This window comes from Oncorhynchus keta, chromosome 14 (genome assembly GCF_023373465.1).
Source record: "Oncorhynchus keta strain PuntledgeMale-10-30-2019 chromosome 14, Oket_V2, whole genome shotgun sequence".
Taxonomy (NCBI): Eukaryota; Metazoa; Chordata; class Actinopteri; order Salmoniformes; family Salmonidae; genus Oncorhynchus; species Oncorhynchus keta.
Genome location: NC_068434.1, coordinates 42,951,470 through 42,975,582, shown reverse-complemented (window position 1 = coordinate 42,975,582; position 24,113 = coordinate 42,951,470). Strand labels below are relative to the sequence as shown.

General features: G+C 42.6%; 1 protein-coding gene across 3 annotated transcripts in view; it reads left to right on the top strand.

Moving 5' to 3' along the window:
- The first annotated feature begins 219 nt into the window (after nucleotides 1–219).
- The window catches only part of LOC118393463 (G protein-coupled receptor kinase 5), a 74,802-nt gene continuing 50,908 nt past the window's right edge, over nucleotides 220–24,113 (top strand). The window contains exon 1 of one of the 3 annotated variants that reach the window (XM_035786153.2): nucleotides 220–250. In XM_035786153.2, the coding sequence (XP_035642046.1) occupies nucleotides 235–250 (16 nt within the window). In that variant the 5' untranslated portion in view covers nucleotides 220–234. Of the gene's footprint in view, nucleotides 251–1,115; nucleotides 1,591–20,754; nucleotides 20,883–24,113 lie in introns of those variants that run through there. The other 2 variants (XM_035786152.2, XM_035786154.2) reach the window with 2 other exon arrangements.

Below are 24,113 nucleotides of genomic sequence, written 5' to 3'. Positions count from 1 at the left end.
ATATATATATATATATATATATATACTGGTAGGTCTATGAGATCTTGAGATCATACGATTTTGTATTTCATCAGTTTTTCATAATTATGTCAATTAAATAGAACTAGGTTAGGTTATCCAAACTATGTCATATGAAAAACAGCATATGACAGCCAGACACGGATACGCAATGGTCGTCACTAGCGTCTATACCAGAGAGGAAGAGGCGAAGAGAGGGAAAACTGGGCCCAAAATATGTCTTCTCCAGCAGGTGACGTTTTTTTCCCTTCACTAATCAAGCGAGGAGTTTTTGTATGGAGGTCAATGAGAGAGTATTGAATTTGGTGAACCAAAAAATGGAATTGCTTAGTTGCTACGTGTGGCTTATTTGGTCGAATATAAGTTTAGTTATGCTTAGGTTGTTATGAGTGTCCTGATATACGTAGAACATGTGACTTCCGGGCAACTTTGAGAAAAAAAAACTTTATATCGGAGTTGTGCCTGTTGTTCACCCAATATCTGCCCTCTCATTGGCTAGAATTGTCCCACCTGATCTTGACTCCTCCCAACTGACTTCCATTTTTGAAAAAAATATATTTCCAATGTTTGAGCGGCCACTTGAGTATCTGGTCAATATAAAGGATAATACGTGTCTTTAACCACAAGTAATAAACCCTGCGCATTTCTTAAATGTATCTTCTTAAAATTGCAAATCTTATGCTTAACCTTAAATGAAGACAAAAAAATATTTTTTTTGTTGCAAATTTGACTTTTGTGCCAGTGGAATCTGACTTTGTGGATATAGAAGTTAGTGGAAACCAATACTCTGTCTATTAACGTACATACGCCATGGGCCAAATCCGAATGGATGTGTGTAAAACGGGCGGTGGAATGGAATATTGGAACCAATTTGGTGGTTGAAGATTAGCGAACCGCTACTACAAATCACTCAATTTATATAGGCTGTGCGTTTAGCCCCCCTGCAAGCTATCCAAATGTAACCGAAATATTGACCAGACACACGCGGTAAACTGCTTGTAGCTTCGCCAAACGTGGGGGATATTGTTGGCCAAACCAAAAGAAAAAAACAAGCCCATTTTTTTTTATTAAGCCTTTGCACCGAGAGGGGGAGCACCTTGATGTTCAAGTACACTTCACCAACTCCCCCCAGTGCTACTGTGCTGTGCTTCAGCCGCTGTTAGGAATGCGTTACTAAATGATGTAGGTCTTGCCGTGGTCTCCGGCTGTATTGATGGCTCAACCGTGATCTATCCTTTGATGGGATTCCGCGCCAAATTACGCACGAAACACAACGGTCTTCGGAATTGGAATGGAAATGCCCTCCCAACGCTGCATTCGGAGCCGACGATATGAACCATGCCTAGTTAATTTTACAAGGATTTCTCCTTTATCCAGTGTGTAGACCGTGAACGAGTTTGAAATGTATACATTTTATTCGGATTTGGAATAAAACGAAAAGCAATTCATCCGTGAAGAGCGAGGTGTTGCTGTCGATTTCTTTTTTTTTAATCTATTCAGCAAATATCAAAGAATTTTAGATGGAACTGGAGAATATTGTGGCCAATACGGTACTGCTAAAAGCAAGAGAAGGTAGGTCTTCAAACAGCCTAATACAATTACTGGACAATTTTTACGCATAGAAGTGGTTTCGAATTCCATGTGGCGAATGCTACAGTGATGTAATCTACTTTGGCTGAAAACATCATATTTATACAGATGCTATGCTATTCAATCGAGCCTATAACATACATCATCATCAATATCAAACAACATGTTTTATTGGTTAATTCTAGGCTTTTAAACCGTATATTATTTATCTTATCTCCATTGATTTCCATAGCCTATTTCCAGGCCTAATATCAGTTTGACAGCTCTTACGTTACGGTGTGGGCAAAGGTCTCCAAATGCAACAAAACATCTAAATCAAATTGTTGACTGCGTGATTTATGATTAGACTATTGAGCAGCGATGAAACTGTAACCATTCAGCATTGCTAGAACTGGGGTCAAACTCTGATCTGATGATCATTTGCTTCAGTTGGCACATTTATGATGAAGAAATGACGTGATCTGAATCTAAGTTGCCATGGTGGTCTCCGTACAGCGAAATGTAGCCTGTTCCAATTCGCGACCCCAAACAACCCTGCGACTGTCGTTTTCATATTTACCGACTGTTTGCATCTGTGTTCAGCAGGTGGACAGTTTTAGAGTCGGGCTGCTTTGTTGTTGACATTCTTTGATCAAACACATATGCATACACCTTCACTTTAGACTCGACCACTGATCGAACTGCTGAAGTTAATGACACTGCCTTAGGTTACTAATGACAATGTTTTGGCTCTTATCTCGTGTTAATGCTGCAAGCTTCCGTCTATCTGAATAAATATTACAGAAACTGACAAGGCTGTGTTGCTCTTACTCAGAGAAACACACCCACACACTGTTGTGCATGGTGTAATGTGGCTATGGGTTCTTTGGGCCGCATTGGGTCACAGACAGAGACTGATGTTTGCAGTCAGTGTACCACTTCTGTACAAGGGTCCTTTGTTGTTTTGAAATGCTGGTTGAAACCATCTTATTACAGTGTAAAGAAACACCAGATCACAGATGATTCCAAAGAAAATCAGAGCATCAATCATAATCTCTATAGCACAGGTCAAGTATTTGGCAACCAGTCCTCAGGTGAACCAAGAAGATTAAAACCCAGTGGGGAACCGCAAGGCCTAAGGATGTGTGTGTGTGTATATATATATTCTTCAAGGTAGCCACCATTTGCCTTGATGACAGCTTTGCACACTCTTAGCAGTCTCTCAACCAGCTTCACTGGGTAGTCACCTGGAATGCATTTCAATTAACAGGTGTGCCTTGTTAAACGTTAATTTGTGGAAATTCTTTCCTTCTTAATGCGTTTGAGCCAATCAGTTGTGTTGTGACAAGGTAGGGGTGGTATAGATAAGATAGCCCTATTTGGTGAAAGACCAAGTCCATATTATGGCAAGAACAGCTCAAATAAGCAAAGAGAAATAATAGTCGATCATTACTTTAAGACATGAAGGTAGGCAATGAGGAACATTTTAAGAACTTTGAAAGTTTCTTCAAGTGCAGTCACAAAAACCATCAGAGAAACTGTCTCTCATGAGGACCGCCACAGGAAAGGAAGACCCAGAGATACCTCTGCCGCAGAGGATAAATTCAGTAGAGTTACCAGAGTAGGTGAACGGATAATCTCCGCATGTGTGGTTCCCACCGTGAAACATGGAGGAAGAGGTGTGATGATGTTGGGGTGGTTTGCTGGTGACACTGTCAATGATGCATTTAGAATTCAAGGAATACGTAACTAGCAGGGCTACCACAGCATTCTGCAGCGATACGCCATACAATCTGGTTTGCGCTTAGTGGGTACTGTGTGTGTGTGTGTGTGTGTGTGTATATATATATATATATATATATATATATATTTTTTTATATATATATTTATATATTTATATTTTTAAATGTATATTTCATCTTTACAATAATTGTAATGATCTTCTGATTTAATCTCTTCAGTTTGTATTGGAAAGAGAAGGGTTAATACTAAAAATAAAAAAATATATAATCAGGATTCTCTTTTGTGGTCTCTAGGTAGAAAAATCTAGCTAGCTCAGCAAGCCATTGGCTAGGCTTTCAGAAGTTGGACAGAAGGCCTCTGCCATTCAACTGTATTGGAGCAGAATTTGGTGTGATAGTGGAATGACCCAATCACATTTTGACTTACAATGGCAAAAAAAACTGAAAAGTAATGTGTCTAGGCCAGAGCTCTCCAACCCTGTTCCTGGAGAGCTACCTTCCTGTAGGTTTACACTCCAACGGCAGTTGTAATTTACCTGATTAAGTTTATCAACCAGCAAATTATTAGAATAAAATACGATAGATTAGAGTTAGATTAGAGTGAAAACCTACAGGACGGTAGCTCTCCAGGAACAGGGTTGGAGAGACACGTAACGACAGAGCACAAGAGAAAATAATCAGTGGAGGAAGCAGTAGTTTTCCCACGCTAACGATAGTATCGTTAGCTAGCTTGTGTTGTAGTGGTGTGATAATGAAAATGCTAGCTTGTGTTGTAGTACTATGACAATAGCGATGGCGGCAGCAGCAGCTCCTATCATCTTCAGGGTGGATGTTGTAGCTAATTTGTTAGCTACACCCTTTTCAAGATTAACTTTCAACCTTTGTTTACAAATTATCATCTGGTGAGTGGAACTGTTTTTTTTATGCAGCTCACATGCTGTTAGGTATCCCTTTGAAAATAATGACTGTGAAACATTGTTCCATTTAAACTTTAGATCACTGGTTAGTGTGGCGGAAATATATTTGCAATAAGAAGTAAAAGCTGGTTTGTTCATTTCATTTTTTAAATGAAATGGTTGTGCTTTTGTATTGTTATGATTTCATGGGGCCTACTGGAGTGAATGCGCTGCTTATTCTTTATAATTATTTCATGCTCTGTGTGACTGCTGTTACCTGTCTATCAGCCGTGTCTATGTGCACATGTATTATGGTCACTGTCCTTTCAGCAACATAAACCTGTCACCTTCGACGTGACACTTGTTGTTGTCACCAGTAGCGATTTTAGAATGTAAATCTTGGTGGGGCAAAAAAAGAAAAAGTTGGATGCATGCCAGCAAAGCCACAACACTAAACAATACATTAATTGCACTATAATGGTGACAAACGGTGCCCACAAACTGTTAGGGCCTTCATAAAGTTGTACCAACAGCAGTCCCAACATCTTACCACTGCTACACCTGGCTATCAGTGGAGCCTTGTCTGGCACCGAAACAGTTCATTCAGCCTCATTTACTGCTTTAAAAAAAAACAGCTGATATGGCTGAATTGATTAAACAAATGTGGTTTCTAATGACAGTTGCGATGTACAAACTATGGCATAAGGGGATGGCAAGCGGATAAGTGGCAATCGATAATTTAGATTAAGACATTTATGAGCGAGCTAGAACGGATGTTAATCAGTATAACTATTTGTTTAGCATTTTTTAAATGTACAGTGACAGAATTCAGAACACGGGCCGTTCTTACAGTGTTCTTCCTTGTACACCAAGTCAGAACCTTAGGATAAATAAAGGGGGCATATAAGCAAAAAAATAAAGCTCTTACAATATTCAATGATTACAATTCTCTAAAACAGATTATAGGCTACAGTAGAACAATACGTGAAATTAAGAGGGGCAATGAAACCAAATTACTAGGGTGAGGCACATGGGCTACTAATATCTTACTATACAACATACACCTAGTATTACTTCCTTAGCTGCTGTATACATATCTCCCTGGCATTATTACATCATTTATGCAGCAGCATGCAATAACGTTACATTTTTGGACTCACCTTGTTGTGCTGTGTTCACTTGAACAGGAAGGTGGCGTGGCGGTCCTTTTGTGGGCAAATTTTGTCATCAAAGTCTGTCATTCTCTGGATTTATGGTGCTTTCAAAACAACTGGATTTACAATTCCAAATTGGATGACCGTTCAAAATGTATTTTCCCAGTCAGAGCTTGTTTATTCCCAACTTCCCAGTTAACTTGACTTGACTTCAGAGTTCAAGACTTCACAGTTCCGAGTTAACAGTTGTTTTGAGCGTGGTACAAATCATGCTTCATTGACATCATGGCCAATGTTGAATGTTTATCATTTCAAACTTGGAAAAGTGCCTGTTAATCCCAGATTTGGGACCACACAGTGACAAAACACTGAGCCAATCACAGTGCAACGCTCTGTATTGTCTGATGGCTTGCCCCACTACCACAGAAAGCACTGAGCTAGGTTGAAACACATGCATTTTGGAGCTGCCTTACTCAAGAAAACAAAAAAGAGACCATGTTTGTATGCAGCTTTATTAACTCAATGATATATCTTATTTTTTACATTGTTTGCAAATTGATATGTGACACATATTAATGCCACAATAAGATATTAATGCCACAATAACATGCAAAACAGGCAAGCACCCCCAAAACAGGTGGGGCCCTGCCCTGAATGACGGGTTGCCACTGGTTGTCACTATTGGTGATGGTGGTGTTATGCTACCATAAGTTGTGTAAACAGTGTGTTTTTTGTTTTGCTGGTCGCATTATTTTATGCTGGGTGTCATGTGTTGTGTCCATGCCGCTTCTATCTCTGTGTGTGTGGCAGCCTGAAGCACGGCCTGTTTGTTTCATAATGTCGTTAAAAAGCATTGCTCCTCCTTCACTAGAACTAAAAGGGCCCGACTACAGAATATATAATATCGGACGCATCAAGTGATGCTATGTTTTCTGTTCTTGATTATTTTTGGGGGGGATACAAAGTATTAGAATATTTTTGGTCCCTCTGAATGCCTAGGTCCTATAGTCACGGTTCGCCGCTGTTCAAACCCATGGTATGACAACCCATGACATTCTTGTCGTCCCAGCTGCTCTATACCCGAGCCAGCATACGGGTTTGCAACTTGGCACAGTGTAAACCATGGTCTGATACATCGCCGGCAGTCGTGATCAACAGATTTTCCCTGTGAAGAGCTGTGGTATAAGATATTGGTGAAGATGGAGCCATAACAACTGATCAACTGTTGAGTTTTCTTTCACGATTCTTTGCTGATTTCAGTGTGTTGTATATTGGATCCATTGAGTGCTTAGTTGTTTAGATTTGGCCTGGTAATGTTAGAGTTACTAGGGGCGTTATCTGACAGAGCACATAGTGTCAAGGGTTGTGTGAATGCCTGTTGGAGTCTGCGGTGTACAGGGACGCTCCTATCTGTGTGTGTACGCACGCTGGTTGAGAGGTCACAGGCCAAGGACACGGCGAGAATGGGGAAGGGAGAACCATGTTTATTCCTGTTTATTTATGCAAGTATGTCTCAGCCAAAGCTGAGCGGAGAGACACGCATTCCCTGTCCAAATTCTCCCAGAGTAACAGAGACAACAGGAAGGCCTAGTTTACACTGCGCTTCCAGTGTTTACGCCAGTGTCCTCACACTTCCGAAATCACTGAAATAAAGTGAACCCTAGCCAAGCAGAGAAATAAAAAGCCATCAATATCCCCTTCCTTCTGCAACGCTGACCAGAGAGAAGGAGAGGCCCTCTTCCAGTACTTGGTAAATGCATCTCTCTGTTCTGCTTTCTTCCTTTTGAAGTAAGTAATCATCACTAATCTGACATGACTGGTTTGGTCTAAGCGTAAACTTTAGCCAATTCAGTTATGTTAGGTAAGTGATCACTCCAAAGAAGGATTTGTAAAAGGGGCCAGAGGACGGATTTGAACATATTCGGGCCTGCTGAAGAGGACTTTTGATGATGTCACAGTTGAGATTCCAGTAAGTCTATCTCACCTCCTCTCTCTCAAATACTAAGCAATAACGGAGTAGCGAGTAAGACCTGAGTGTTATTCAGAATCTGGAAAAGGCTAAACACACACAACAGTTACATTATTAAACGGAGTATACCGATCATTAGGAACACCTTCCTAATATTGTGTTGCACCCCCCGCCCTTTTGCCCTCAGAACAGACTCAATTCGTCTGGGCATGGACTCTACAAGGTGTCAAAAGCATTCCACAGGGAAGCTGGTCCATGTTGACTTCAATGCTTCCCATAGTTGTGTCATGTTGGCTGGATGTCCTTTGGGTGGTGGACCAATCTTGATACACATGGGGAAACTTGAGAGTGGAAAACAGCAGCGTTGCTGTTCTTGACTTAAACCGGTGCACTTACTACCATACGTCGTTCAAAGGCACTTCAATATTTATTTTGTCTTGCCCAGTCACCCTCTGAATGGCACACACGCTCAATCCATGTCTTAATTGTCTCAAGGCTTAAAAATCATTTAAATTGACTCCTCCCCTTCATCTAAATAAAGGTTAAATAAAAAAATCAAATCTATACTGATGTGTTTTGAGTACTCAGTGTATATCATGAATGTATCCTGCAGTGTTAGCTGAAGTGAAAGGTTGCATGCAGTTTTGATGACAGATTGACTGCGTTGTGGTCATCCAATCTCCATCCTTTTCTCCCTGGTGTCCAGTAATTGTGTCTTTGTGGAGGATGCTGAGGGGATGATGCAGTGAAATCCAAATGTCCATTCAGCCATTTCACCTCTGCTGAGGATCACCTAACAGCTCCTATTACCAGTCACAGACCACAGCATTTCAGAGATGCTGACATGTTGAACATAGAAATGTTAAAGGTACAATCCATAAGAAGTATTAAAGGTACAATCCATAAGTTCTCTCTCTTGTTCATAAGTTCTCTCTCTTCAAATGAAAACACAATGACTGCGCTTGTTGTACTGTTCCGCTGCGTTTTTGCTTTTGCGCTTAAAGACCTTTCCCCTCAGTCCTCCAAAAAGGGTTAAGACGACAAAATGTTTTTACGTTGATCTTTTTAATAGTAGTTTGAACATTAGGAAAGCAGAAGTGTGTGAACCCAGTAGGTGTTTTACCTATGACTACCCTGAAAGGGTTATACACGGAGTGTACAAAGCATTAGAAACACCTTTCTTATACTGAGTTGCACCCCCTTTTTGGCCTCCGAACAGCCTCAATTTATCAGGGCATGGACTCGACTAGGTGTTGAAAGAGTTCCATAGGGATGCTAGCCCATATTTGACTACATCGTTTCCCACAGTTGTGTCAAGTTGGCTGGATGTCCTATGGGTGGTGGACCATTTTTGATACACACGGGAAACTGTTGAGCTTGGAAACCCATCACCGTTTTAGTTCCTGACACAAACCGGTGTGCCTGGCTCCTACTCTGTATTGCAAACATACACAATCCATGTCTTAACTGTCTCAAGGCTTAATAATCCTTCTTTAACCTGTCTCCTCCCGTTCATCTACACAGATTGTAGTGGATTTAACAAGTGACATCTCTAAGGGATCATAGCTTTCACCTGGATTCACCTGGTCAGTCTATGTCATGGAAAGAGCAGGTGTCCTTAATGTTTTGCACACTCAATATATTACCCGCGAGAACAGCAGTGTTTTTGTTAAAATACTAGGCCTCACGTTTACTTGATTTTTAGGAAGCATTTCTTCAGAAATCCACTTCCTCTCTGTGCTGAGCTGTGGAAGGGAGGCATCTCCATTACAGAGGTGTGTGTGTGTGTGTCTCTCTTTAAGGAGTGTATGAATTCCTGTGTGTATGTAATTTGAGATAACAGATTAACATCCTTCAGTAGACCCTGAGTTTATTGTGTGTGTGTTCGCGCTTCCCCATTCATAACTCTCACATTGGCAGCAGCCGTGGAACCGCAGCTTAAATGAACGCCAACAGCCGTTTTAAATGAAGGCATAAGTAAAGGGAAAAGTTTGTTGTTGAATCCAGATGCTTTGTTGGTATTGCAGACTTGTAGCAACTGAACTGAAGCCTAGGTGCCAGCCTGAGATTTTTAGGTTCATGCCTAAACAACAAAACAGTCTAAGACAGCATTGCCAATCCACTTCTTCTCTGTTTTCAGATAGATACTCCTGCCCTTGTAAGTGAGGAAGGTTAAACTAAGCTATGTTGAATGGATGACCTTTAACCTGAGGCAATTATGTCATGTTAAGCAGCTGCTCTAAATTAAAAGGGTGTTCTATAAACTAGAGCGTAGGGACAAAGTGTTCTAGAATAAAGGAACAAGTGTTCTATCAAGAATGAACGGCAAACATGTTCTTGACCATAGAAAAGTGTTCTTGAATGAAGGAAAAGGATTATTGATTGTCTGATCAAAACAAACCAGCAGATTTTAGGGCCAAACAGACCCTAAACCAAAACCAAACATTGTAGAACAAACAACAGTGTAGTTACACCGATAAAAGGTAAGAATTCCACTCATTTCTACTGAGGAGAAACATGGCGAGTAAATGGTAGCCATCTTTCTCTAAAGCCAGCAGCTACCTCTGACCTGTACTTGACCCCACACACGCCTCTATGCACAGCAGTGTTATTGGAAAGGTCACCATATATTTCCAGGCACAAGATAATATAGCAGTTGGCTGAATCGGTGTGTTTTACTTCAGCAGTCTGTAGTGTGGTAATGAGACAAGGAAAATATGACATTCTTCAAGGTGATTTTGAAAGAAAGAACAAGACGGATGGATTAAAGGAGAACACCTATATTTCCAGGGAGGCTATACAGTGGGAAGGGTGAAATGGTGTGAGCCACCAACTCTGTCCCTAAATCCAGTGTAGTCTTTCATGTCATAGCTGACTATAGTGTAACCATGTCCATTCTCTTGTAGACTGATTTGTGATGGGTGAGTGGTTGGGTATACTGGCAGTGCCCTCGAAGGAAAGGGAACATTATAAAAGTATTACTAAAATGTTTTAACAATTTTGGAAAGGGGAAATTACAATTACAGTTTTACTGTTAGTTTGTACTGATAAACCACATTTCTATGATTTATTAAGTGATTAAAACCTGTCATTCTTTTGTGAAATCAGTAGCACAATGACTAAGAAAATCTAACAGAATAATTGCAACTGAATTGGCTGCAATGGGAATTCATAGTATTCACAGACCACAGTTGGGTCTCCTGCTACTGTCCTCCCTTCCACTGGCATACTGTTATGTTCAGCTCATAAATGTTGTCTTTCTCTTTCTGTCTTGTAGTGGTCTAAGCAAGAGTGTGAAAACAGTCTGGACATTTTCTCTCTTCTCACTCTCTCTTTCCAGCTAATGTCACTTCTCCCGGCTCTTACTGACACCTACACATGAGCCCCCCTCTCTTGCCTTTTACTGTAACCAGCCCTCTCACCCACTGAGCACCTACTGTCACCAGACGTCCATGGAAGTTGAAAAGTAGTTGAAATTTGGTCAGTCCGAATTGGAGCCAGTCAGTAGAGTAAAGAAAGTAGAGTTTAGTATTGGGCAGTACAATACAGTGCTGTAAAGTAGGGTTTAGTATAATAGAGCACACTAGAGTAGAGTACAGTAATTTAAAGTATTGTTCTTTACTGTACTGAACTACAGTGCCTTCGGAAAGTATTCAGACCCCTTGATTTTTTCCACATTTTGTTATGTGTTACATTTAGCCTTATTCTAAAATGGATTAAATACATAAAAAATCCTCAGCAATCAACACACAATACCCCATGCTTGCTAACCCGGCCTGCTAACTGCTAGCTTGCCCTGGTCTACTAGCTGCTAGCTTGTTTAGCTCCGGCCTACTAACTGTTAGCTTGTTAGCCTGCTAACTGTCTGAATCGCCGTGTCCCCAGCCAGCCCAACCACTCACTGGACCCATATGTTCACTTGGCTATGCATGCCTCTCTCTAATATCAATATGCCTTGTCCATTACTGTCCTGGTTAGTGATTACTGTCTTATTTCACTGTAGAGCCTCTAGCCCTGCTCAATATGCCTTAACCAACCATGTTGTTCCACCTCCTACATATGCGATGACATCACCTGATTTAAACATCTCTAGAGACTATATCTCTCTCTTCATTACTCAATGCCTAGGTTTACCTCCAATGTACTCACATCCTACCGTACCTTTGTCTTTACACTATGCCTTGAATCTATGCTATCATTCCCAGAAACCTGCTCCTTTTACTCCCTGTTCTGAACGTGCTAGACGGCCAGTTCGTATAGTCTTTTTCCGTACCCTTATCCTACTTCTCCTCTGTTCCTCTGGTGATGTGGAGGTTAATCCAGGGCCTGCAGTGCCTAGCTCCACTCCCACCCCCCAGGTGCTCTGTTGACTTCTGTAAATGTAAAAGCCTTGGTTTCATGCATGTTAACATTAGAAGCCTACTCCCTAATTTTGTTTTACTCACTGCTTTAGCACACTCTACCAACCCAGATGTCTTAGCCGTGTCTGAATCCTGGCTTAGGAAAACAACCAAAAACCCTGAAATCTCCATTGCTAACTATAACGTTTTCTGACAAGATAGAACTGCCAAAGGGGGTGGTGTTGCAATCTACTGCAAAGATAGATAGTAAGACAGAACTCTACAGGCTAAGTCTGTACCCGAACAATTTGAGCTTCTACTTCTAAAAATTCACCTTTCCAGAAACAAGTCTCTCACTGTTGCCACTTGCTATAGACCTCCCTCTGCCCCCAGCTGTGCCCTCGATACCATATGTGAACTGATTGCCCCCCATCTATCTTCTGAGCTCGTGCTACTAGGTGACCTAAACTGGGACATGCTTAACACCCCGGCCATCCTACAAACTAAGCTTGATGCCCTCAATCTCACACAAATTATCAATGAACCTACCAGGTACAACCCCAAATCAGTGAACACGGGCACCCTCATAGATGTCATCCTAACTAATTTGCCCTCCATATACACCTCTGCTGTTTTCAATCAAGATCTCAGCGATCAAATCAAATGTATTTATATAGCCCTTCGTACATCAGCTGATATCTCAAAGTGCTGTACAGAAACCCAGCCTAAAACCCCAAACAGCAAGCAATGCAGGTGTAGAAGCACGGTGGCTAGGAAAAACTCCCTAGAAAGGCCAAAACCTAGGAAGAAACCTAGAGAGGAACCAGGCTATGTGGGGGTGGCCAGTCCTCTTCTGGCTGTGTCGGGTGGAGATTATAACAGAACATGGCCAAGATGTTCAAATGTTCATAAATGACCAGCATGGTCGAATAATAATAAGGCAGAACAGTTGAAACTGGAGCAGCAGCACAGTCAGGTGGACTGGGGACAGCAAGGAGTCATCATGTCAGGTAGTCCTGGGGCATGGTCCTAGGGCTCAGGTCCTCCGAGAGAGAGAAAGAAAGAGAGAATTAGAGAGAGCATATGTGGGGTGGCCAGTCCTCTTCTGGCTGTGCCGGGTGGAGATTATAACAGAACATGGCCAAGATGTTCAAATGTTCATAAATAACCAGCATGGTCGATCACTGCCTCATTGCCTGCATCCGTAATGGGTCTGCGACCAAACGACTGCCCCTCATCGCTGTCAAATGCTCCCTGAAACACTTCTGCGAGCAGGCCTTTCAAATCGACCTGGCCGGGGTATCCTGGAATGACATTGACCTCATCCCGTCAGTAGATGATGCCTGGCTATTCTTTAAAAGTGCCTTCCTCACCATCTTAAGCATGCCCCTTTCAAAAAATGTAGAACCTGGAATAGATATAGTCCTTGGTTCACGCCAGACCTGTCTGCCCTTGACCAGCACAAAAACATCCTGTGGCGTTCTGCATTAGCATCGAATAGCCCCCGTGATATGCATGTTTTCAGGGAAGTTAGGAACAAATATACACAGGCAGTTAGAAAAGCTAAGGCAAGCTTTTTCAAACAGAAATTTGCATCCTGTAGTACTAACTCAAAAAAGTTCTGGGACACTGTAAAGTCCATGGAGAATAAGAGCACCTCCTCCCAGCTGCCCACTGCTCTGAGGCTAGGAAACACTGTCACCACTGATAAATCCACCATAATTGAGAATTTCAATAAGCATTTCTCTACGGCTGTCCATGCTTTCCACATGGCTACCCCTACCCCGGTCAACTGCCCGGGACCCCCCAAAGCAACTTGCCAAAGCCCCCATAATTTCTCCTTTACCCAAATCCAGATAGCTGATGTTTTGAAAGAGCTGCAAAATCTGGACCCCTACAAATCAGTCGGGCTAGACAATCTGGCCCCTCTCTTTCTAAAATGATCTACCGAAATTGTTGCAACCCCAATTACTAGCCTGTTCAACCTCTCTTTCGTATCGTCTGAGATTCCCAAATATTGGAAAGCTGCTGCGGTCATCCCCCTCTTCAAAGTGGGTGACACTGCTACAGACCTATATCTATCCTACCCTGTCTTTCTAAGGTCTTCGAAAGCCAAGTTAACAAACAGATTACTGACCATTTCGAATCCCACCATACCTTCTCTGCTATGCAATCTGGTTTCAGAGTTGGTCGTGGGTACAACTCAGCCATGCTCAAGGTTCTAAACAACATCATAACCGCCATCGATAAGAGACATTACTGTGGAGCCGTATTCATCGACCTGGCCAAGGCTTTCGACTCTGTCAATCACAACATTCTTATTGGCAGACTCGACAGCCTTGGTTTCTCAAATGATTGCCTCGCCTGGTTTACCAACTACTTCTCTGATAGAGTTCAGTGTGCCAAATCGGAGGGCCTGTTTTCCGGACCTCTGACAGTCTCTATGGGGGTGCCACAGGGCTCAATTCTCGGGCCGACTCTCGACATCAATGATGTCGCTCTTGCTGCTGGTGATTCTCTGATCCACCTCTACGCAGGCGACACCATTATGTATACTTCTGGCCCCTCCTTGGACACTGTGTTAACTAACCTACAGACGAGCTTCAATGCCATACAACTCTCCTTCCGTGGCCTCCAACAGCTCTTAAACGCAAGTAAAACTAAATGCATGCTTTTCAATCGATCACTTCCCGCACCAGCCCGTCCAGCATCACTACTCTGGATGGTTCTGCCTTAGAATATGTGGACAACTACAAATACCTGGGTGTCTGGTTAGACTTTAAACTCTCCTTCCAGACTCACATTAAGCATCTCCAATCCAAAATTAAATCTAGAATCGGCTTCCTATATCGCAACAAAGCATCCTTCACTCATGCTGCCTAACATACCCTCGTAAAACTGACCATCCTACCGATCCTCGACTTCGGTGATGTCATCTATAAAATAGCCTCCAACACTCTACTCAACAAACTGGATGCAGTATATCACAGTGCCATCCCTTTTGTCACCAAAGCCCCATATACTAACCACCACTGCAACCTGTGCACTCTCGTTGGTTGGCCCTCGCTTCATACTCGTCGCCAAACCCACTGGCGACAGGTTATCTACAAGTCTCTGCTTGGTAAAGCCCTACCTTATCTCAGCTCACTCGTCACCATAGCAGCACCCACTCATAGTACGCGCTCCAGCAGGTATATCTCATTGGTTACCCCCAAAGCCAATTCCTCATTTGGTCGTCTTTCCTTCCAGTTCTCGGCTGCCCATGATTGGAACGAATTGCAAAAATCTCTGAAACTGGAGGCTCACATGTCCCTCACTAGCTTTAAGCACCAGCTGTCAGAGCAGTTTACTACACCTGTACATAGCCTATCTGTTAAACAGCTCATCTATCTACCTACCTCATCCCCATACTGGTATTTATTTATTTATTTATTTTGTTAGTTTGTACCCCAGTATCCCTACCTGCACATTCATCTTCTGCCGATCTACCATCCCAGTGTTTAATTGCTATATTGTAATTACATCGCCACCATGGCCTATTTATTTCCATAACTTACCTCATTTGCACTCACTGTATATAGACTTTTTGTTTTCTTTTGTTCTACTGTATTATTGACTGTATGTTTTGTTTATTCCATGTGTAACTCTGTGTTGTTGTATATGTCGAATTGCTACGCTTTATCTTGGCCAGGTCGCAGTTGCAAATGAGAACATGTTCTCAACTAGCCTACCTGGTTAAATTACATTTTTTTTAAAATTATGACAAAGTGAAAACAGGTTTTTAGAAATTGTTGCAAATTTATACAAAATTAAAAACAGATACCTTATTTACATAAGGATTCAGACCCTTTGCTATGACACTCAATTTAGCTCAGATGCATGCTGTTTCCATTGATCATCCTTGAGGTTTCTACAACTTGATTTGGTGTCCACCTGTGGTAAATTCAAATGATTGGACATGATTTGGAAAGGCGCACACACACCTGTTTATATAAGGTCCCACAGTTGACAGTGCATGTCAGAACAAAAAGCAAGCCATGAGGCCGAAGGAATTGTCCATAAAGCTTCGAGATAGGCTTGTGTCGAGGTACAGATTTGGGAAAGGGTACCAAAACATTTCTTCAGCATTGAAGGTCCCCAAGAACTCAGTGGCCTCCATCATTCTTAAATGGAAGAAGTTTGGAACCACCAAGACCCTTCCTAGGGCTGGCCGCCCAGCCAAACTGAGCAATCGGGGGAGAAGGGCCTTGGTCAGGGAGGTGACCAAGAACCCGATGGTCACTCTGACAGAGCTTTAGTGTTCCTCTGTGGAAATGGGAGAATCTTCCAGAAGGACAACCATCTCTGCAGCACTCCACCAATCAGGCCTTTATGGTAGAGTTGCTAGACGGAAGCCACTCCTCAGTAAAAGGCACATGACAGCCCGCTTGGAGTTTGTGGAAAGGCACCTAAGGACTCTCAGACCATGAGAAACAAGAATCTCTGGTTTGATGAAACCAAGATCGAACTCTTTGGTCTGAATGCCAAGCATCACATCTGGAGGAAACCTGGCACCATCCCTACGGTGAAGCATGGTGGTGGCAGCATCATGCTGTGGGGATGTTTGTCAGTCGCAGGGACTGGGAGACTAGTCAGGATCAAGGGAAAGGTGAACAGAGCAAAGTGCAGAGAGATCCTTGATGAAAACCTGCTCCAGAGCGCTCAGGACCTCAGACCTGGCAAAGGTTCACCTTCCAAAAGGACAATGACCCTAAGTGAACCCAATTCAACATCTCTGGAGAGACCTGAAAATAGCCGTGCAGCAACGCTCCCATCCCCAGTATGTCATGGAAGGAGCATTTTCTTAATGTTTTGTATACTCCATGTATGTGGATGAGTGTACACTTACCGTTCAAAAGTTTGGGGTCACTTAGACATTTCCTTGTTTTTGAAAGAAAAGCATCATGTTTTTGTCCATTTAAAATCACATAAAATTGATCAGAAATACAGTGTAGATAATGTTAATGATGTAAATGACTATTGTTGCTGGAAACGGTAGATTTATTTTTTATGGAATATCTACACTGCCTTGCAAAAGTATTCATCCCCGTTTTTCCTATTTTGTTGCATTACAACCTGTAATTTAAATTGATTGTTATTTGGATTTCATGTAATGGATATACACAAAATAGTCCAAATTGGGGAAATGAAAAAAAAAAAATGGAAAAGTGGTGCGTGCACATGTATTCTCCCAATTTGCTATGAAGCCCCTAAATAAGAGCTGGTGCAACCAATTACTTTCAGAAGTCACATAATTAGTTAAAAATAAAGTCCTTCTGTGTGCAATCTAAGTGTCATATGATCTGTCACATGATCTCGGTATATACGCACCTGTTCTGAAATGTCCCAACACCATCAAGCAAGGGGCACCACCAAGCAAGCGGCACCATGAAGACCAAGGAGCTCTCCAAACAGGTCAGGGACAAAGTTGTGGAAAAGTACAGATCAGGGTTGGGTTATAAAAAATATCAGAAACTTTGAACATCCCACAGAGCACCTTTAAATCTGTTATTAACAAATGGAAAGAATATGGCACCACAACAAACCTGCCAAGAGAGGGCCGCTCACCAAAACTCACAGACCAGGCAAGGAGGGCATTAATCAGAGAGGCAACAAAGAGACCAAAGATAACCCTGAAGGAGCTGCAAAGCTCCACAGGGGAGAATGGAGTATCTGTCCATAGGACCACTTTAAGCCATACACTCCACAGAGCTGGGCTTTATGGAAGAGTGGCCAGAAAAAAAGCCATTGCTTAAAGAAATAAATAAGCAAACACATTTGGTTCCAAAACACATATGGGAGACTCCCCAAAAATATGGAAGAAGGTACTCTGGTCAGATGAGACTAAAATTGAGCTTTTTGGCCATCACTGAAATCGATATGTCTGGCGCAAACCCAACACCTCTCTTCACCCAGAGAACACCATCCCTGCAGTGAAGCATGGTGGTGGCAGCATCAAACTGGTCAGAATTTAATGAATGATGGCGCAAAATACTGGGAGAATCTTGAAGGAAACCTGTTTCAGTCTTCCAGAGATTTGAGACTGGGACGGAGGTTCAACTTCCAGCAGGACATTGACCCTATGCATACTGCTAAGCATCACTCGAGTGGTTTAAGGGGAAACATTTAAATGTCTTGGAATGGTTTCGTCAAATCCCAGACCTCAATCCAGTGGAATCACCAGTGGAATCCATCCAACTTGAAGGAACTGGAGCAGTTTTGCCTTGAAGAATGGGCAAAATTCCCAGTGGCTAGATGTGCCAAGCTTATAGAGACATACCTCAAGAGACTTGTAGCTGTAATTCTGCAGCTGGCTTTAACAAAGTATTGACTTTGAGGGGGTGAATAGTTATGCATGCTCAAGTTTTCTGTTTTTTTTTGGTCTTATTTTTTGTTTGTTTCACAATAAATATTTGGCATCTTCAAAGTGGTAGGCATGTTGTGTAAATGTGTTTAATTCCAGGTTATAAGGTAACAAAATAGGAAAAATGCCAAGGGGGAGAATACTTTCGCAAGTCACTGTACAGAGGCCCATTATCATCAACCATCACTCCAGTGTTCCAATGGCACGTTGTGTTAGCTAATCCAAGTTTGTCATTTTAAAAGGCTAATTTATCATAAGAAAACCATTTTGCAATTATGTTAGCACAGCTGAAAACTGAAAACTGGCCGACTTTAGACTAGTTGAGTATTTGGAGCATCAGCATTTGTGGGTTCGATCACAGGCTCAAAATGGCCAGAAACAAATAACTTTCTGGGGAAACTCATCAATCTATTCTTGTTCTGAGAAATTAAGGCTATTCCATGTGAGAAATTGCTAAGGAACTGAAGATCTGGTACAATGCTGTGTACTACTCCCTTCACAGAACAGCGCAAACTGGCTCTAACCAGAATAGAAAGAGAAGTGGGAGGTCACAGTGCACAACTGAGCAAGAGGACTAGTACATTAGTGTCTAGTTTGGGCTTTTGGCTGGTCTGTGTGGGGTCCTTGATGATGCTGCGAGACTTCCTCAGGCACCTTTTAAAGAAGATGTACTGGATGGGTGGCAGCATGGTCCCAGTCATGTACTGGGCCATCTTCACCATCCGCTGAAGGGCCTTGCGGTTGTGGACAGAGCAATCAGGATGCTTAGTCAGGATGCTCTTGATGGTGCAGCTGTAGTATTTGGAGAGGACCCGTGGTGGCATGCCGAATTTCATCAGCTGCCTTAGGAAGTAGCGTCACTGTTGCGCCCTCTTGACAAGCATGTTGGTCCATGTCAAGTCCTCAGTGATGTGGACGCCAAAGAACTTAACTGCTGATTCGCTCTACTACTTGATGTGGATCGGGACATGATCTTTCTTCTGCTTCCTGAAGTTAACAATCAACTCCTTTGTTCAGCCGACGTTGAGGGAGAGGTTGTTGTCCTGGCACCACAATGCCAGTTTACTTACCTCCTCCCTATAGGCTGACTTGTTGGTTATCAGGCCTACAACCATGGTGTTGTCAGCAAACTTGATGGAGTTGGTGTCGTGCAAAGCCATGCAGTCGTGGGTGAGCAGGGAGTATAGCAGAGTGCTGAGGACACACCCCTGGGGGCCCCTGTGTTAAGAGTCTGTGTGAAGGAGGTGTTGTTGCCAATCCTCACAGCCAGTGGTCTGCCTGTCAGGATGTCCAGGATCCAGTATACCAATTATAATGGCATACTTTTTTTGTTGCAAAGAGCAATTTCTCAAGCAAGAGGGGGAAATTGTAAACTAGCTTTTATTGGCACAGAGGTTTTGAATTCTCTTTTTTATTGGTCTATTAACAAATTTACCGCCTGGTGAAAATCGAAATATATTTTAGATTCTTCAAAGTAGCCACCCGTTGCCTTGATGACAGCTTTGCACACTCTTGGCATTCTCTCAACCAGCTTCACCTGGAATGGTTTTCCAACAGTCTTGAAGGAGTTCCCACATATGCTGAGCACTTGTTGGCTGCTTTTCCTTCCCTCTGTGGTTAGACTAATCAAAAACACATCTCAATTTGATAGAGGTTGGGTGATTGTGGAGGCCAGGTCATCTGCTGCAGCACTCCATCACTCTCCTTCTTGGTCATATAGCCCTTACACAGCCTGGAGGTGTGTTGGGTCATTGTCCTGTTGAAAAACAAATGATAGTCCCACTATGCGCAAACCACATGGGATGGCGTCTCGCTGCAGAATGCTGTGGTAGCTATGCTGGTTAAGTGTGCCTTGAATTCTAAATAAATCACTGACAGTGTCACCAGCAAAGCACCATCACACCACCTCCTCCTCCATGCTTCACAGTGGGAACCACACATGTGGAGATCATCCGTTCACCTACTCTGCATCTCACAAAGACATGGTGCTTGGAACTAAAAAATCTCATTCGGACTCATCAGACCATTTCCACCGGTCAAATGTTGATTGTTCGTGTTTCTTGGCCAAAGCAAGTCTCTTCTTTTTATTGGTGTCCTTTAGTAGTGGTTTCTTTGCAGCAATTTGACCATGAAGGCCTGGTTGAGAGAATGCTATGAGTGTGCAAAGCTGTCATTGAGGCAAAGGGTGGCTACTTTGAAGAATATCAAATATATTTTGATTTGTTTAACACTTTTTTTGGTTACTACATGATTCTATATGTGTTATTTCGTAGTTTTGATGTCTTCACTATTATTCTACAATGTAGAAAATAGTAATAATATAGAAAAACCCTTGAATGAGTAGGTGTGTTTAAACTTTTGACTGGTAATGTCTATAATATACAGTAACACAGAAAAATCATGTTTTTGACTGCACTGGGCCTTTAACTGGCTGTGACTCCTTTACCAAACACTAATAAATTATTTTAATGAAAGATGCATTTAAACAATTACTTGTTAGTATTGAATTAAAGCACTAACAAATACCTACAAAAACATACATAGCATTAAGACTTGGCCCTGTCTGTAAAAAAAGATTGTGACTCATTTACCACGTGACCTTGACCAAATGTAAATACACTATCTGTCTCATGCAGGAAACACAACTGTAGTGCTGCAAGCACCAACCATGCTCCAGCTAACTGCAGTTAGGATGTGAACCATGCACTATCAAGCTGCATTTTTCCCCCCCGACAGATGATGTAGATGGATCTGACCTCAGGCCTAGTTTATGAGGAGCCTTTGTTGTAAGGTGAGAAAAAAATGCTGCTTGATCGTATTATAGCACAAGTCTCAGCAAACCAGAAGTGCAAACAAAACGCTTCATGCTCTTTAAAGATTGAGTAAGTGGTCGGCCATAGGCTTGTGTGTGCTTATATATCGAAGTACAGTTGAAGCTTGGCAACTTTCTCGGTTTTCCTTTTTGTAACATTGGGTTTGGCAGTCCTCTCATATCTTTAGAGGGTGAGTCAACGAGGGCAAATTGAAGGGAAGTGAGCAGGTTATTGAATTGAAATCCACCTCTGTGTCAGACATCATTAGCCACTTTTTCAGTAGTTTTTACTAAACAAGCTTATTCTCATCTTGTGTCCTGTCTTCCACGATCACTTATCTGGTAGGTCAGTGACAGTCAGGAAAAACCGCAATGAACACGTATTTGCTATCCAGTGCATTTGTGAGGGAAAAGAGATGAGAGGATGCTATTAGACGGAATTTTGACACCGCCATCAAGTAGTGTGTTAATGATCTGTACACACACACACGCACGCACGCGCAAAGCTTGGAGTGTGTTCCCTCAGGGCTTCTCTCGGAGGGCTGAGCCATGACATAATGGTGAGGAGTTTTTATTGGGGAGACAACTGAACAACATTAATGGGAGGGGAATCAAATCCATAAGAGGAGAGTTGAGGACCAGGCAGGCCAGCCAGTTTCTCCTCTGGGTGGTTAAGTTTGTTTGCATGGCGATAAAAAGAAGACCAAGGGAAAAGGGTTTCCCATACGAGCTCTCTCTCACGCATAGCTACAGAGCAATGACTATCCGACTCTTACTGGACAGCCCCCATCTTCCTAAAGTTGAAAGGTAGCTCGAGTTTTGTACTTTGCTTGTAGAATTGTCTCTTATGTGAGTGCCTGTCCATGTATCTCTGTTTAATCTCTTTTCGACCTAATGAATATTTGATGTTCGTAAATTGGAAACTGCTCGACTCTGACAAGAGTTTCACTTGTGTACTTTCGCTGCACACACACACACCAGAAAAGGGAATGAACATGTATCAGTTATGGGGTAGATGTTGACCGACGCTGGCCTTTTGGTGTTGTGAAATTTGGGCTATTTTCCCAGTTCACAGACCTTATCAGAGTTCTCTATTTAAAGGCTGTTTTTGGTATTTCTGAGTCCCTTGGTATGCCCCAGAACCATTGCTCATTTTAGAGCTCCCAGCACGACATGAGACATGGTAGAATAAGGGAGAAGAGAGATGAGGGTTACAGGTCGGATGCTTATGAGGGGAGGGTAGGAGAGTGAGTGAACAAACGAGGAGAAGAGATGAGAGGATGAGCTGGTAGAAGAAAGAGGATGGATGAGATGAGCATTCAGAGGGAGGAAATATGTGTGTGTGTGTTTACAGAGGAAAGGAAATGGGGAACAGCTGGAAAGGAAGCAGAGAACCTAGAGAGGGCTATCGTAATCACTTTAACCCTGTTTCCGGGATTGCTGCGTGGCGAGTTGCTTTGATTTTGTCTTGTTGGTCTGTATTTTTGTATCTTGTGTGTGTGTGTGTGTGTGTGTGTATGTGTGGCTGTGCTGTGCTGTGCATTTGTTTGTGTGTTGTGCTTGTGCTGTTATGTTTGTCTGTGTTGGAGACCGAGAAATAGAGTAAGCCTATCTGCTTGACAAAAACCAGTTGGACAGAATCAGTGCTCGCCTAAGATTGGATCACTCCCTTAGTCTGTACCATTGTTCCTATTGCAGGGTTCATAGCAGTAGGCCTAGTGCTGGCTGCCCCTTTGGACTGTTCTGTTCCTCTCCTGTAGCTGTATAGCATGTGTCACCCAGTGTGCCCTCAGCTGTGTGCTGTCACACAGTTGCTTAATATGTAACTTCAGCCCAGAGAGTGAAGCTTGGGTGATGAGCATGTTTTCTCACATTACGTGTGTGGTATATTTATAGAACAGGAAGCTTGTGGTACCTGACTCTTCCCATACTGGAAGTGTCTTGTTCTCGCTCTCTCAATCTATCTCACTCTCTCACACACACACACACACACACACACACACACACACACACACACACACACACACACACACACACACACACACACACACACACACACACACACACACACACACACACACACACACACACACACACACACACACACACACACACACACACACACACACACACACACACACAGAGTGTCTAAGATAGACCAGCATCAGAGCGCGGTTTTTGTGTGATCAGGGACCGGTCTAACCACCTCTGTCAGGGATCTCTCTAGGAAGGCCTATTCATGACATCACCCTTGTTTTTTTTACTCAGTGTACATTGTACTTGTAGTGATCATGATTTGTATTCAGTATATTCTCACTACATATCATGCTGCAGAGTGTAAAACCTGTCTTGTCGTTATTATTCCCCAGTATGTTTTTTGTATTATTCCATTGTATGATCTCAATTTGAAAGAAATCCTCACAAAACTCAAAACATAGGTCAGTGTACCAAGTATACAGTGCATTAGGAAAGTATTCAGACCAATTTACTTTTTCCATATTTTGTTACGTTACAGCCGAATTCTAAAATGGATGATTTTTTTTCTCTCCTCAATCTACACACAATACCCCAATAATGACAACGAAAAAACTATCACATTTACATTGAAGCACCTTTGGCAGCGATTACAGCCTTGAGTCTTTTTGGGTATGACGATACAAGCTTGGCACACCTGTATTTGGGGAGTTTCTCCCATTTATTCTCTGCAGATCCTCTCAAGCTCTGTCAGGTTGGATGGGGACCGTCACTGCACAGCTATTTTCAGGTCTCTCCAGAGATGTTCAATCAGGTTCAAGTCCGGGCTCTGGCTGGGCCACTTTAAGACATTCAGATACTTGGCCCGAAGCCACTCCTGCGTTGTCTTGGCTGTGTGCTTAGGTTCGTTATCCTGTTGGAAGGTGAATGCTCATCTTTCCCTCGATCCTGACTAGTCTCCCAGCCATCGGGTTCTTGGTCACCTCTCCGACCAAGGCTCTTCTCCCCCAATTTCTCCGTTTGGCTGGTCGGCCAGCTCCAAACTTGATGAAGGGCACTGTGTTCTTGGGGACCTTCAATGCTGCAGAAATGTTTAGGTACCCTTCCCCAGATCTGTGCCTTCGACACAATCCTGTCTCGAAGCTCTACGGACAATTCCTTCGACCTCATGGCTTGGTTTTTGCTCTGACATGCACTGTCAACTGTGGGATCTTATATAGACAGGTGTATGTGTGC